The sequence below is a fragment of the Lates calcarifer genome, linkage group LG13 (genome assembly GCF_001640805.2).
Source record: "Lates calcarifer isolate ASB-BC8 linkage group LG13, TLL_Latcal_v3, whole genome shotgun sequence".
In the NCBI taxonomy this organism is placed as follows: domain Eukaryota; kingdom Metazoa; phylum Chordata; class Actinopteri; family Centropomidae; genus Lates; species Lates calcarifer.
Genome location: NC_066845.1, coordinates 24,997,844 through 25,013,336, shown reverse-complemented (window position 1 = coordinate 25,013,336; position 15,493 = coordinate 24,997,844). Strand labels below are relative to the sequence as shown.

Here is a 15,493-nt window from a genome sequence, read left to right as displayed (position 1 = left end):
TGTGTGGTATCTGAGTAGCTCATTACTTAAAAGCTCTGACATAAACTGAATTTAGCTGGAAGGAATTCTTACGGAGCCTGGGAGGAGACATGGAGGGGGAAAAAAAAGATGCACTTTTGATCTTGTGAAACTTTCTTGAGATCTTGCAAAAGTTTCTCGAGATCCTGTAAAAGTTTCTTGAGATCTCGCAAAAGAATATCTTGCGAGATAAACTCTTAAAAACCTGCTGCTACAACTGCAGGTGCAGCCTGCTGAGCTCTCATTATTCTACTCTATGTTTTGTAAATATTACACAAGAACACAAAGTCAGAGTTAGCGCTGGCTAATGTAGGTTGGTGACTTTGATGCCCTGGTTCGTTGCCTACAGCCTCTTCAGAGAGTGAGCTCTGGCTCTGGATCACGTATCCCACAGGAAGTGTAATTCGGGTAGATGCCCACGGATGCAGCACACCTCAGCACATATGGTTTCTACCGTCGCATCTATTACACAAACCGGCTGTGTGAAGTCACATTCAAATCAAATAAGCGGTGACCCCTCCTCATCTTACTCCCGAGCCCCTGAAAAACACACACACACACACACTCATCAAGGAATATCCAGAAAGGGGACAAGGGTAAAGCCTGCCAGAAAAAGGGCTCCCACCTAAAAACATTCCTGTAGTACAGGCCATGTTTTCCTTACCCCAACAAATTTACACAGTTGTTAGTGATGGCCTGGGATTCCTCCTAAAGCACAGCCCACCAATAATAAACAGTGTGGCAGCTGACACCGCAAGACACCTGCACAGCTCCCTGACACTGCAGGATTGTTCCCAGGGACTGGGGAGGGGGGTTGGCGTGGGCAGAGGTGGGCTGGAGGATGGAGGGGGAAGAGGGGGCAATGGGGGCCGTCAGACAGGTTGGTGGTGTCAGTGTGTGTGCATGAGGGGTAGTTAAAGTACAAGCAGTCAGAGCTGTACACAGGCGTATTTATCTGATTGGATTTGATTTATGAGGGATCTGTGCTGTCATATATGAAGCTGAAAACACTGGTTCCAGCCTCTTAAATGTAAATATTTTTTTTTATTTGCTAGATTGTTTAAGCAAAAAGATCAGTCAGTACTTTTTGAAAAAAGAAAACATAAGATGAAGTTTCTGAAGCTCAGCTTAAAGTAGTCTAAATATTGGGGTATGAATAAATAAGATTAAATATCTGATTTGACGCCCAGATTTTGATAAGAGGTTCAGTGTCCACTCCTGGTAGCTGGCTCTAGTTAGCTCTCTGTGTCGCACACGCATTCAGACTCACACTCCTCATGCCACAGGATGTCAGGTGGTCCAGCCATTGTGTCCTCACCTGTAGGACATTGTCAAAGCACAATGGAGGGGCACAGTACATGTCAGCCTGCTGTCAGCTTCTGTTTGACTTGAATTTGTAAATCCCTCTCTTTTAGCCGTGGGCCTTTGAAAGATTAGCCGAAGGTTTGTGGACTAATTCACATCTGTGTGGGTTTTACTTATTGTCAACAGGCAGGGGATCCCTCCACGGTTTTCACAGACCTCAATAATTACAATTGTCAACACTGTTCAAGTTTCACTGTTTGTTTCTGAGCATATAAACATGTTGGTAGTGGGGTTTTTTGAGGGTGGGGTACCCATGAGGATTTGAGGTGCTTTGTCGTGTTTATTAACTGCATGGATCGAAGATTTAAAGGAAACTCCCGGTCTACTGTTCTTTAAGGGTTTATGTAACCTTCATCTTAAGGTCAGTGGTGTTTTGCTTCCAGGCAGCTGAAATTTCAACTGTGTACACATAAAAAGAGGAGCAAACTGAATATTGAGTATCACAAAGGGGCAGAATCTCTACCTGGGACCTGTGCAGCGCTCAGCTTCTCAGGCACTAACCAGACTGATGTTTGCTATAAAGCGGGGCCTCTCGCTCGCTGCCCTGTGAGGTCACAGCACCTGTTCTTGGTAATTGCTGGCAGGTGACGTAAGGCTTCCACTTGTTTTCCATGGTGTAAGGTGGAGGTCCCCGGGCTCCCTCCAACACCAAAGCTGGAAACTTGTGTTGCTTGTTTGCAGAAAAATAACCGAGTCTGACGCCATCGTTCTGCTCCTCCGCTTCCCTGAGAGTGAAATGAACTTTGGCTTACCTGTCAGAGGCCAGTTAGTAAAACCAAAGTTATACGTGTATTTTTCTACAGCAGTTTTCAGCAGTGTGCTTTTTGTAATTTAAATTACAAAAATCCCTGGGCATCTGAAAATTGTTGGGATCTGGTTGTTAATTTTGTCCTTATTTATTGATAATAACTTTGTACTAGGCTTAGGCAATATGATATTATATATTATGACGTGTGATTTTCATTCTGGATTTATTTATTTATTGTGGTACATGTACCACAATTGAAGAAAAAAGGGTCAGGCACACTCAAAGGAAAGGTTACAGTAAAATGATTACCCAAACAGTTTTTATAGTTGATTAGTTTACAAATCAACTTGAGGTAGTTTTACACACACACTGTTCTCCTGTGCAGTGAGGGATTACTGCCTGGTGCACTCACTTTGGTTGTAATTTAGGTGACATGGTTTATATAATGTGGTTAAACTGTTGTCTAAACTGTTTAGCAGTGTTGCTGTTTTCCCAGATCTCAGATCTCTTTTAGATAATGATACTAAAAGCTGAAGCCTCTGTTTTATCTTCATATACTTTTTTTTAACTTCAAAACTTAAAAACAGCCCAGGACCAAAGACTGTATCAATTAAAATATTTAACTTGTACAGTGTGAAACAGGTATTGGCTCATCTGGTGGACTGACCTTATCGATTTGTCCAATTTAATCGCCACTAAGCAAATGTTACTGGCCTCTTTTGCTGGGTCCACCTGATGATGTCTTTTCAAGGCTGGCTGCAGGAGGACAGAAGCCAGTAGATAGGGTATCTAGCCCAGGCCTCCAGCCAGCTGTGAACCTGATAGCATCTGTTTTAAACGTTTGAGAGACAGAGAGAAAGGAGCCCTCTTTTCTTCTCAGCTCTGGAGTGCTAGTTATCTCACGCCTTTTTAGTAAAGGCATCCACAGATGGCCCGTGTCCTGACAGTTATACAAATGTGATATCACTAGCTGAGGTATTCTGCTTGGATCCTCTTTCTGTGTTACTGTAGGCTGACAAGTGGGACTCATTCATGCTCAGAGTAAACAAGACAAGTCGGGCACAAAAAGAAAAAGAGTCCTCCTTTTTCAAGGCAGGAAAAAAGAAAGAAAGAAAAGCTGCTTCTTTATCTTTGTGAAGGCAGACAAAACAACCTCTTCACACCTGAGTGTGTTCTCGGTTTGGAGTTCTTCCCATCCATTGTCATCGCGCGTTATCTAAACCATCAAATCAACATGAAAAGATCATTTCATGTTCTCCTGTCACCCGAGGGGATTTGGACAACTTGCCTTTCATTTGCTTTGTCTGAATCAGGTGACAAAAGCATTTGTCATCCTGTTTTTTTTTCCAGCTTGTGTCTGGTTTGAGCTCACTTCAAAGACCTGGTCTCTGATGAGCTGCTGGGAAACTGTCTTTAGATTTATTTGTTTTGTTTGCATTGCACCTTTTTTTTTTTGTTCTTTCTAATCAGAAATCAGTATTTGGACTGTAAAGCGTCGCCCTCACATTCAGGGTGGTTTTTCTCTCTGAAGAACTCGAGCTCTGATCTTGAGCTGTGATTTTGGGCTGTTGCTTTCATGTACTAAACTCAACAGGTATTCACTTTTATGTTTTGCTAATAAACTGAAAAATGGAAAGACTGCACCTCTAATGCACTTAATAATTCTTTACAGTCAATGTTCAGCTCTTCACTCTTTCTTGTCACCAGTTAAGTTCCCTCACAGGTCTATTTGCTTCATATTAAGTCAGAAAGGGTCTAAAAGTCAAGGTAGGGTCCCATTCTGTTGCCGTACCCTACATGGTTGCTAAGGTTGGAGGATTTGTTGCCTTTTAGACAGGATCTGTCTTAAATTAGTTTATGCCTCTCCTGTTTGTGTACATTCAGAGACCTTAAACATCGAGGCACCATTCATTCATTCGTCATTTTACTGGTTTTTCTTGAAAAGAGGAAGCCAAGTCAGTACGCCTGTGTTTAATGGAGTTCACTAAAACAAACAAAAAACTAAGAACATTTTTATTTATTGAAATAAAGGACTTAACAATCTGCACAGTACACGACCGCCTCTATCCTTAGACCTTCAAAAACTTTACAAGCAAAACCAACGATGGAAAAAAGGGGGAAATGTCAAGGAAATCAGGAGGGATCCCTCTACAGGATGGACACACTTGCAATAGGTGTTTTGTTGAGGGACTTCTAAAACTGTCAGGGATGCTCTAAAATTAGATGCATCTATAGGACCTGTTTTGTCTCTGCTTGACTGTGATTCCCCTCCCTTCCACTTTACCAGAAAGTCCCTTAACTATCCACACAGCTTACAGTATTAAGTTTTAACTCAGGACTCCACATTTCAAGCTACATTCTCGCCCCAACCGTAGGTGTGTTGGAACGGATCTGCGACTCTAGTTACTGTAAGTCGAAGGATTCAGTTCGAGTCCCACGCACTTATCTGAGCAGGATATTCTGTAGACGGCCCACCTCGGTGAGCTCGGGCCATCGCAGGACGACATAAGTTGGAGTCGTTTCTGTTCTGAATCTGGTTCAAAGTATAACATGAGCCTTTGTATTTCAAAGTGGGAGGATTTGTAACAGATCCCGTCTATCTGTCCACTTTTAACAAGTGACATTGGCCTTCCTGGCTTTTACTCAGGAGAGGTTTGATGGCCATGATTATTTACACAGAGGGTTTCCTTCTTTTTCTCTCTTTTTACAGTCGGTCATTTTCATAAGGGATCATAATACTCTTGGACAGGAAGTGTCTGGCTATATAGACTACGCCCACAGACTCAAGACCCAAGATTTTGAACCATATTTCAGCGGAAAGAAGAGGCTCATGCCAGGACGCTCGGATTTATGGTAAGTCTCCTTCCATTGTAACATGTCCATGTTGGTTGGGGAGGCCTTGACTTGAGTGGGATTTGACAAGATTTGAAGGGTAAGGAAATCTTATTATCCAGGATTAAAGATTCAGGTTGACGTGAGAGACCAGTATAGGCTTGGAAGGAGCTGTGCAAAGGGCCAGTATAGCAAGTATGTACAGCACCAGCCGCCGTGGCCTCAGCGTGGATGTGGAATAAACATGCACTGCTAAAGTAAGGCTGAGTCGAGCTGCCAAAGTGCTGAACTTGTCTGGACAAGACAGACATGATTAGAGTCAGGATTAAAGCCGGCTTTTACCATGAGATTTTGATCTTCCTTTAATGTGCAGTAAATTTGTCATCGCAGATAAATGTAATAAATTCTGTGGCCTCAAGATTAGAGACATTGATAGATTAGTAGATCGGCTAATTGCTTTTAGAGGCGCTGATAATGTGTCTGTTTAATTTAACGTTTCATGTAACAGACTTATTTAACACATCATTAAGTTCCAAAGGAAGGTGTAGAGCTGAAACTATATCCACTGATTGATCCTTTATTAATTTAAATTTGTTTTAAACAAAAATGCCAAACATGTACTGGTTCCAGCTTCTTAAATGTATTTGTATAAACCATAGTTTTATTCATCTTCATGCACATTTTGGAGAATCATCAAATATGAAGATGTATAGTTCTCACTGGACTATTTAATGGTATGAAGAAACACTTAAATCTGGGATATTTAGTCAGGATACATCATGTTCTTTACATTGAACAACCATCTGTATCAGCGCCAATCGCACAGTTCCAGCACAAGCCACAAACGAACTGCTGACCTCACAGGTGTAAGCTAAAATCTGAGTTTGTATCCCTCAGTGAGGCAGGTAACATCTTTATAATTCATTGTCTATGAGGAGAGCTGTGTACATAGAGAGCTGTCAGCAAATTACCGGAGCCAAAACCATCCCCACATTCCACATAGTCGTGCATAGTAACATATTACCAACATTTCAGATACGTGCGAGAAATCCCATGAGGACAAACACAACTGGACAGGGGTGAGAATGAGTGTGTGTACTACATGGTTTTGTTCAGAGTTCAGCCAAATGGCATGTGGCCTGTGTAACCCCAGTGACACTGGACAGAACATGGTCTCCAGTGTCTTAATGTGGACACATAGTGAAGGAAAATGATGCATTTTTTCAGTTACTTCTTGTATAACTTGAACTTTTATGGTGCTTACCAACTTAACATGTGAAATCTGACAACATGGCTTCATCAGAAGGTGCACATCGCAACAGAGGGGTGAACATTACAGTCGCAGAGCTTATAAATAAATTCCCAGTTTGATCATATTGTCTAAGCATTTGGAAGTGAATATAGATGCATAAGATAGAGAGAATACCTGAAATAACCATTATCATTTTTCATAGCATTGTAAAACTGCTTTCCAAGTGCAGCTACAGTACAGTTAGGTCAAGGCTGAACCAAGTGGAGAAAACCAAATGGGTATTTTAACTGAGATTCTGGCCAAACATTTCTAATTTTCAGCTTTGTTTTCACTCCTAAATAAGTGGTGTAACTGTCGATCCACGTACAGACTGTCTCAGTGGCTCGCAACAAGTAAGACTGAGGTTATGTTCTTAGGGTTTGCCTCCCAAAAAAGTCATTCTTCACTTAATAGATTTTTTCAGGGCTGTCGGCTGCATCTTATCCTCATCAGCAGAGTTTGTGTAATTCTCCATGACAACTGTGGAAACACCATCTAGTGATGAAGACAGTAGGATGAATTTGTAAGCTCCAGAGAAAGCTAATAAGAAGTCTTTGAGTGATTGTTTTTGTTTTGTTTTGGTCAAACTACTGTTCCAGTTCATGAATGGCTCATCCCTGTATGTTATTTTTGTTAAACAAGTCTCCAGATGGAGCACATAGTCCAACATAGTAACATACAGATGTTAGCTATTGCATACTTTATGTGCCAGCCTGTGTGTGTGTCTCAGATGAGCCAGAATCTACTCTTGAATAAGTACATTCATTAATTGGAGTCATAAAGTCCTCAGAAAAGTGCTTTTTTTTTCCTAAAGCAGAAACATTTTTAACTTGTGCGAATGTGATTCATCTTAACTCACGTCGCCTCAGGCAAATTCCAGACTGCATCCACTCACAGCTTTGCTTTGACATCATATACAATTTCATGAAACATATCACAGAGTTCTTAAGTTGTATAATCACAATATGCATGTTAGTCCTTTAATAAATCACAGAGATTTCCAGTTTTATACGCCCAGTTTATATGTTAATACTCGAAGTGCGATATATGTGGTTTACAGGAAGCAGTTAAAAGACAACAGGAACGACTGCATTTTATTTTTGGAAGTGGTTTTCCCTTTCTTTGAAAACAAAGTGTCAGACATGCGAAGCTTTGTTGTTTTATTTATCCATTTCTCACCATGTGTCCTGACACACAACCCCGCTCGTGGCCTTGAACTCGGCCTCCTCTCTGAGTGGAAGCCCTAACAAGCTGTAGGTGTGAGTCATTGGGCGAGCATGCCTGGAGGTACAGCCTACTCCCTAATGATGCTTTTATGAGGCTTCCCCCCTCGGCAGGTCTCCCTGCCCTCCCTCCGTCTGACATCTGACTTCACACTCCCCTCCTCTGTCTTTTTTTTCACTCGCTATAACTGTACTTCATCAGATTTACACATCTCTCTCTTTGTTTTCAACTTTTCTATCCTTGTGTGCTTTGCTACCTCTCCCCGTTTCTCCCCCCCCATGTCATCCTCCTCCCCTCCCTCCCCCCGTTTTTTTTTTTTTTTTTTTCATCTCTGTCGGGAACAATAACACCCAGTGTGGTTGCCGCTAAGAGGGAGCAGATGCTGGAGCTGCTGCCCACTCAGTGCACTAAACCTCCCACCGCAGGACTCTGAATCCTGTCCCTCCTCCTCCTCCCCAGCCACAAAGAACACAGCGCAGCGACACCAGCGCCAGCTCTGGCCTCCACCTCCCACCTCCAGCAAGGAAGGGTGGATAGGTTCACGTACACAGTCTGCAATGTCTCAGGGAAAAAAAAAAAAAAGAGCAGTAGCAGAGTATCTCCCTGGAGCAAAATATATGAATTTTAAAGACAAGAAGAAGAAGAAAAATGAATTGGTTGTAGGTGTTTGGAGAAAATATCGATTGCACAAAATGTAAAGCATATGTGGAAAACAAATTTTTTACTTTACAACTTTGTGTATGAACACACACAAACTGGAAAGACTAAAATGCATAGAGGTTTTCTTCCTCGACAGACTCGCTTAATTCCTAATTCGGTTCAAATCTTTTAACAGCACAATGAAGACCATGTACAAAGGATCAAAATGCAGTTTATTTATATTTTTCCTCAGTTACAAAGATAGGAACTACAGCTTCTTTCTAAATACTGACTTTTTTCATCAGTGGACCTTTGTGTTTGGTTATCTGCCGTACAAACAAACTCCAAGAAGAGATGTTAGTCAGGTTGAATCTCACACAGTCACCAATACGTTTCTCTGTTTTTACTTTTACATTCTCAGTCACCTCCACGATCTTTACATTTGCTCCAGCTCTATAGGAGCAGCAAGGAGCAAAAATCAAGTTGAATGCCGGGCTTGATTTATTTTAGCAGGCACACTGGGTGGGTGGGTGGGTCGTATAAACATCATTTGTAAAGGCATATGTTGTGAGCCTCTGACCTCCTGGGAAACCTGGTTAAAGTTAAAAAATCATGCGTCAGAGCCATCAAAAATCAAGTTCAGAATTTTCCTTTTTTGCATCTGTAGAGAGTTGACATCTAAGAAACAGTTAATAACACAAACCCACACAATAATAGAAGAAGTATTGGTAATAGTATGAATAAAATCTGAATATGAATGACTGTAGTTACTGTGTAGCTGCCTCTGAAAGACAGTAAGTTTCAGATACACATGTGAAACAGGTCTGTGTTAGTTCCAGTAACTTCAGGGCAAACTCTGAGTGAAGTAAATTTACGCAAAATCTGACACTTGTGCTGCACACGCAGGCGGAAAAAAACTCTTAAAAAATATACAAGATCATGTGTTTAAAGGCTAAATCATTCCATTTTTGTCTCCACTACTTTTTACTGTGAGCTTCCGATGCAGACACACACACACACTAAAGTCCTGACCCTCATCTAATTATCCCACAGATCTGCAGCTCCGTGTACCCAGCTTCCTGCCACTCCAGATGTGCCTACAGCATCTCTGATGTCTATTTAATGTTCCCCAGCAAAGTGACCATCTGTTTATGCACTCTGGCTGTTCCCCTCCTTCCTCTCTGTATCTCTTCCTCTCTTCAGTCCCTGTGTTTAGTAAAGACTTTTAAGAGGCCGGAGCAACATCTCACATATATGGCACTCCTAATTGATTCTTTTCCTCTTTAAATTGTTACAGTGTGTTTTACATAAAAGCTGGAACCATGTTACTGTATCTAAACTGTTTGAGTCTCGTTCTGGAAAAAGTTCACAAGTAGGTTTTTATAGTTGCGGTAGATTTATTTCCTGTATCCTTTTAACTGCACAATACAAATACACAGGTTTTTATCCGAAGTAAGCAATGCCATGCCTTTACTGTTCAATGAATCTTTTATGATTCAAACAGCTTTTTGAAAAGCTGGATCATATAAAGCCCTCCTGCGCTCTCACTCTACCCTGCGTGTGTTTGGCGACAGACTGAAACACTGAACTCGAAGGATCTGCTCGGCTGCAAACACAGCGCATGCCTCCTCCGAAGCCAAAACCATATTGCCTCCACGCTCGGCCTCTGCAATGCACCTGTGTGTCTGGCTTCATTTTCTGCTGTGAAAATATTTGCACTGCTGTCCTATTTTATTAACTTTTAATACAAAAGAGAAACTGTTCCAGCTCTGATGGTGATTTGGCGGCTCTGCCTGAAGCATTGTGTCCGAGCTTTAATGGGGGTTGGTGGGATATTCTGTTGCGGCAGAGTTTGCCAGCTTGATAAATATTTGCTGGTAAGCCGGAGCATTCCTTGTCATGTGTGTTGATCTTCACACATGGCGTGCACATACTTTATTAGCTGGATGCTCGGGGTTAAATCCAGTCGGACTGTTTGTTCTCAGTGCTGATACTGTTTGGACTGTGTGATAGATTAACTCAGTGTTCCACCTCTGAGACCTCCTGCCAAGTTTGATAGGCTCTTCTGTCCACGTTGGCCATGAAATTAAGATCTAACAGGACTTGACATAAACTCTTATGTGTGGCCATAAATCTTCATCGTCATTGTGTTATCATACCGGACTGATAGGTTGTCATTAGTGAGCATTCTTTGAATATGAGTGAAGATATTGGGCAGGTCGCCTGTAGTTTTTGGGACTCTTTTAACAAACACAGGTTGACCCCTAACCTCTCTCAGTTAAGGCGCTATTAGCCTCTTGAGCTCCAGTCAAATGGAATACGGGATAACACCCAGTTGTGTCACTGCATTATGCAATGGCTCTGGCCTGTGTGAGTGTGTGAGTGTGTAGCTCTGATGGAGGACTAAAACAACATGAAATACGTGTTACATATAGTCACATTGCTGTGAGTATATGTTGTATTTTCAGATTGTTAACATAGAAATAAAACAATACAATATTTAACTTAACCATCCGTTTTTTGAGCTTGAGTCATTGTGCTCAGTTTGCGCCCATTTTCACCAAAAGAAAAATGTCTGTTCTGTCTTTTTTAGTCTATGAAAAGTTAAGTTAGTTAGAGGCAGTATTGTGATTTGTTTGGCCAGTAGTCTCAAACCCAGAGTTTCTATTTAAACTGATTCAAGAGGCTGGAACCAGAGAATGTTTCTGCCCGATTTAACCAATTCAACAGCAGACTGATACACATTACATTATTTTATTGATATATATACATTACAGCGCAGAAAATACCTCCTGAAATCAAAAGTTAAGAGACAAATTCATCATAATTGTGAGCCTGTTGAGTAAAAGAATGTTTACAGTGAACATTAAATCAAGGGCACAGAAGTCCCCAGTTTTCACCCATAAGACGGGTTCACTTCCCTCATATTTTAATATTAACAAATTCCCAGATGAAACCAAAAATAACAGGAAAATAAATTAAAGGTGTGTGTAGGTGGGTGGTTGGATATGGGTTTGTTAATGGGGTTGTCAACTGGACACGGCCCATCTGTGATTTGTCGTTGAATCAGACCCATGACACCCCCACAAGGCTTAACAGTAAATTCAACCCATTGCACTCTGCCTCTCAACACAGACGAGGCCTTCTGTGATTTACACTGGAAACATTAACCTCAGGAACAGTTACTGGACTTGTATTCTTCAGCCGCTACAGAAAAAAACCCCCAGCTGAACGAATACACATGCTAGGTATTTGCTCTTTTATGATATATATCATCCAGCGCAGAGAGTCCAGCTCCTCTGAGCCCTATAATGAGACTGTTGACATTACCCTGGAAAATGACCGCCTGGAGATAACAATAGAGCTAAGCACGGTAACTGTGGAAAGTGAAAGGACACGGTGCACGTGTCAAACAGCCATGGTAAATGCATAGGGAACCAGGAACCGGTGCTGGAGCACCGTCATTGTTTCCACCAAATCCAGGTTCTCACACTTTTACTGGTCCATGTGTCTGGGTGTGGTGCCATCCAGCTGCAGGAGCTTTCTTTGTGACCAAATGTGCACCGACCGTGCAGTTAGTTGCCCTGGTGACAGTTCATATGGGACAGTGAGGGAGGTGGGTCCAATAAACACATCCAAGTAACGTATGAACGAAATTCTCGGCATTGCTTCAGAATTTTTTTTTTTTTTTTACACTTTCCGTCAGTCTTTTTCATGTTCAGTGTTAAAATATCTCACATCTGTCCCGTTTCTCTAGCAAAAGTAAGCGGTTCACCATGGAATAAAAGTGGTTGACCAAAAAAATGTTAATTGTTGTATGGCATTTCGGTATAAATAGTCGCTGAAACACTGTCAGATCTAATTTACAAAGAGAAGAAGTATGCATATGTCTGAAAGCAAGTCTCAGACAATATAATTTTCCTCCGAGTTTTAAAGGAAAAACCTCAATTTGTATTTCATAATTGGGGCATTGCAGCAGTCTATTCTCAACCTGCTTTACTCAGCTCTGTTGGCAACTTGAAAAAAAAAATGCCAGACCTCTCGTCCTATCATACCTTATAATTTTATGCATCAGTGTATTTCCCCACACAGTTTGTACAGTTTTTCAGAGGCATCCAGTGCACGTGTTTCCTGGGGAGGAAGATTACTCCGAAAGCTGGCAGGAGGTGGTTGAGATATCTGAGACATCAGATGGTGTCCAGTGTCACATGTTCAAAAATTCATTGTATTTTATAGTAGTATAAGAAATTAGTGGAGGCTACAAGTAGAGAACAAACTTCTAACACTGTTCTAAAACCATGCCTAACTTTCTCGAAGAAGTCCTAGGCAAGTTTCAAATAATTCAAGATAAGTCTACAGTAAGTCAAGTCTCATGATAAGTCAGTTGAGTCCAGCTGAGTCCAGTCACATCTCAGGTCAGTGGAGACAAGTCCATGGCAAGTTTCAAGTAATTCAAAACAAGTCTAATTCAGGTCTCAAGTCAGAGTTGGTCCTGACAAGTGACACTTCATTTTGACTGAGTGTCTGTGTTGTTTTATGTAGTTCAGACTATGTCATCATATTTTTTTATCATTACATTTCTTTTTATTTGTTTAGCAGTGTCATTTTTATTATGTAATTATATTGTCAATGTCTCTGTTCAGCACTTTGCTCAGAATTTGTTTTGAAATGTGGTCTACAGACGGACTGAATTTGTCTCCCAGGAGGTGGATCTGGATCTGTGTTAAGATACTCAGTCTTGGTGTGAGCCTCCGGAGGCTCACATGGAGATGAATCCTTTCCCCTTATTCTGAATAACTGTCTTTGAGAATTTGACAAGTGACCAATCCAGGAAGACCATGCGGCCAGGATACCAGCAGTAAAGTCAGTCACTCTCGTTATTGGCGGGACTACCTGGCCCTTTTCATAGCTCTTCAAAAATAGGCCATTCTGCAAAAAGTATGTATTTATATTTCCTAAAATTGCATAGTAGGGGTCTGTGGGTTTTGGAAAAGCCACATGGGTAAGTTTTTATATTGCCTGAACGATACGTTTGCTTATAATTTGTAGGATTCCTGCTTAATATGTTGCAGGCAGAAAATATTTTAATGGCCCAAATGCAAATGGCTATTTGCAAATAAGTTTTATGTGCCACTGGAGATTACCTCTGAAACAGATCCAGAAAACATCTTGACACCAGCCAAAATATTGCAGAGACTGCAGAGGTCTCTCAATGTAAATGTAAATTTTGAGATGTTTTTTGTGCCACGGTGTGAGTCATTAATTCTTTATACATGCTGTTCATCATGTGTTGGCTCCAATAAAGCATCACAGCAAGTGACATATAACCTGCAGCATGCTGGCACCACTCCATTATGTTATGGTCCCATATTTACAACTTGTTGCTGCAGCTTCAGCCCACTCAACCCCCCAGCACAGCGTACCTCTTCCCAAATTTACACTGAGCTCCCTCCCTGAGGTCCAACTTTGTTCTTGGACCACAAACTGCTGCTGGGGAATAGCTGAGGCTCTCTTAAGCAACCCTCAGTGCCTCAGAGTGCGACATGTGGAGTTGTGTTTCTGGTGATGTGAACAGTTATTAATGAGATCCACTGAAAATGGACTCTGTTGCCTGGGCGGCACAGCTCCATAAGACACAAGGGCTATTTATCACTTATCACTCACTATTGCAACATCATCTGTTATTGCAGTTGTGTTATTGAGTTTTTATTGACTTCTGTCAGTTTGCATGTTAAGAAACCTCAGTGGGCCTTTTTTTCTTAGAACTTCTCCTAAATTTAAATCATGTAAAGACTTCAAACATGTCATGGTGTAACAAAAAAATCTTTTTTGTTAACACTTTTCAAAACAAGGTGTCACAGTGCTTCATAGAGGTATATCATGTTTCAGAACAATAAAATAACAATAACAATTTGTCTAATTCAAAGAAGAAGTGGTTTAATACATAAAGATGTTTCAAATAAATCGGATGAATTGAAAACAGACGGGACACTAAAGCTGAATCTGGCGCCTTATTTAATATTGATTTTGCATTTTTTAACCAAGTTAAACCAATTTTGAGCCTTGTGTCTTTGGTTTTCTCATTTCCATGCCTGGCTCCTCTCAGCTGAAAGGTTGTGCTGAATCCAACCTTAACACAGGAACAATGCACTATTCAACACCACCGTAATGAGATGTTTTCAATTCCTAAGCAGCCTCATTGTAATTCACATCAACACAAGGAGAAGATCTGCCAGTTTTATGGTGAGGGAATGTCAAATTGATATGGATCTTTTCTCTTTTTTTTTTTCATCGAACAGCTGCCTAAACCGCTGAAGGAATCTGTATTTGATCAGTGACTTGACAGAGATAAACAAAATCTAATTGCAAGATCAAAGTAAAATGTTAATAAATCAGATCCTCAAATTGAAATGCAGTAATATATTCTGAGTGCCTGAACATTTTTGTCCCTTTGACTCTGTCACAAACTTGCACACTGTGGCTCTGCTGTGTCAAAAATAACTGAGAACCTAAAAGCAGAGCAGGATCCAATCGGATGCTGTAAATTAATCGGCCATTTATTTTGGAATTCAACCCTTTCTTTGGTTTCAATTGCTTATTAGCCACAGCTTTACTTTAATGCCTGGCTTGGCGAACTCCAACACGGCGCCCTCAAGATCAAATTGGAAACAGACTCGTACCTTCTCCCTCTCTTAGATACTTTACTCTGCAGGTTGCTCTCCTTCTTTTTCTGCAAAGGTCTTTTACAGCCTGCTGTCGAATATTGATATGATAACGATGGCTGTGTAACGCTCTGTAATCCGTGAAGTTTTCTTTCCTCCGTGAAACATGCTAAGTCATGACCTCAGTGTGGTGCTCATGTGTTGTTTTAAAACCTCCTGCTGTGGGAGATTGTAAAGGAAAATGTTCCAAAAAGAAAAAACAGAATGACATATGGTCAGGTAGTACAAACCACATGCACAGGGCATCAGTCATTTCCATGATTTTACCTTTTTTACCTAAAGAACGTTACATTCAAAACATTTCTAGCCACTGTTATACTATGTGCAGACATCTGGAGGTGAGACACACTGCGGACCATCAGGTCTGAGTTGAAATCTGCTTACGACTGGAAAATAGAACCACACCTGTCTTTTCATTCTGTGTTGTGCTGCTGTGATACGACTCGCCAATCACAGTCCAAACTAAAACAAAACTCTTTATGCTTTTTGATTTTAATTCAGGCACAGTTAAGTGCTTTGACTCGCAGGGTTTTTGGAGCACATCAGCCACAAACATCTAAAAGTGAGGTTATTGTTTATTTCATTCAACTTACATCTTTGTGTATTTAATTCCCTGTATAGACAGTAAAACCTAAGGAGCTCTGAGGACTCTAG

The 15,493-nt window shown here is 41.0% G+C and overlaps 1 protein-coding gene across 1 annotated transcript in view; it reads left to right on the top strand.

Annotated features, from left to right (window-relative positions):
• The window catches only part of cfap299 (cilia and flagella associated protein 299), a 65,282-nt gene that overhangs the window by 44,474 nt on the left and 5,315 nt on the right, over window positions 1-15,493 (top strand). The window contains exon 4 of the mRNA XM_018682338.2: window positions 4,842-4,984. Coding sequence (XP_018537854.2) covers window positions 4,842-4,984 — 143 coding nt within the window. The remainder of the gene's footprint in view (window positions 1-4,841; window positions 4,985-15,493) is intronic.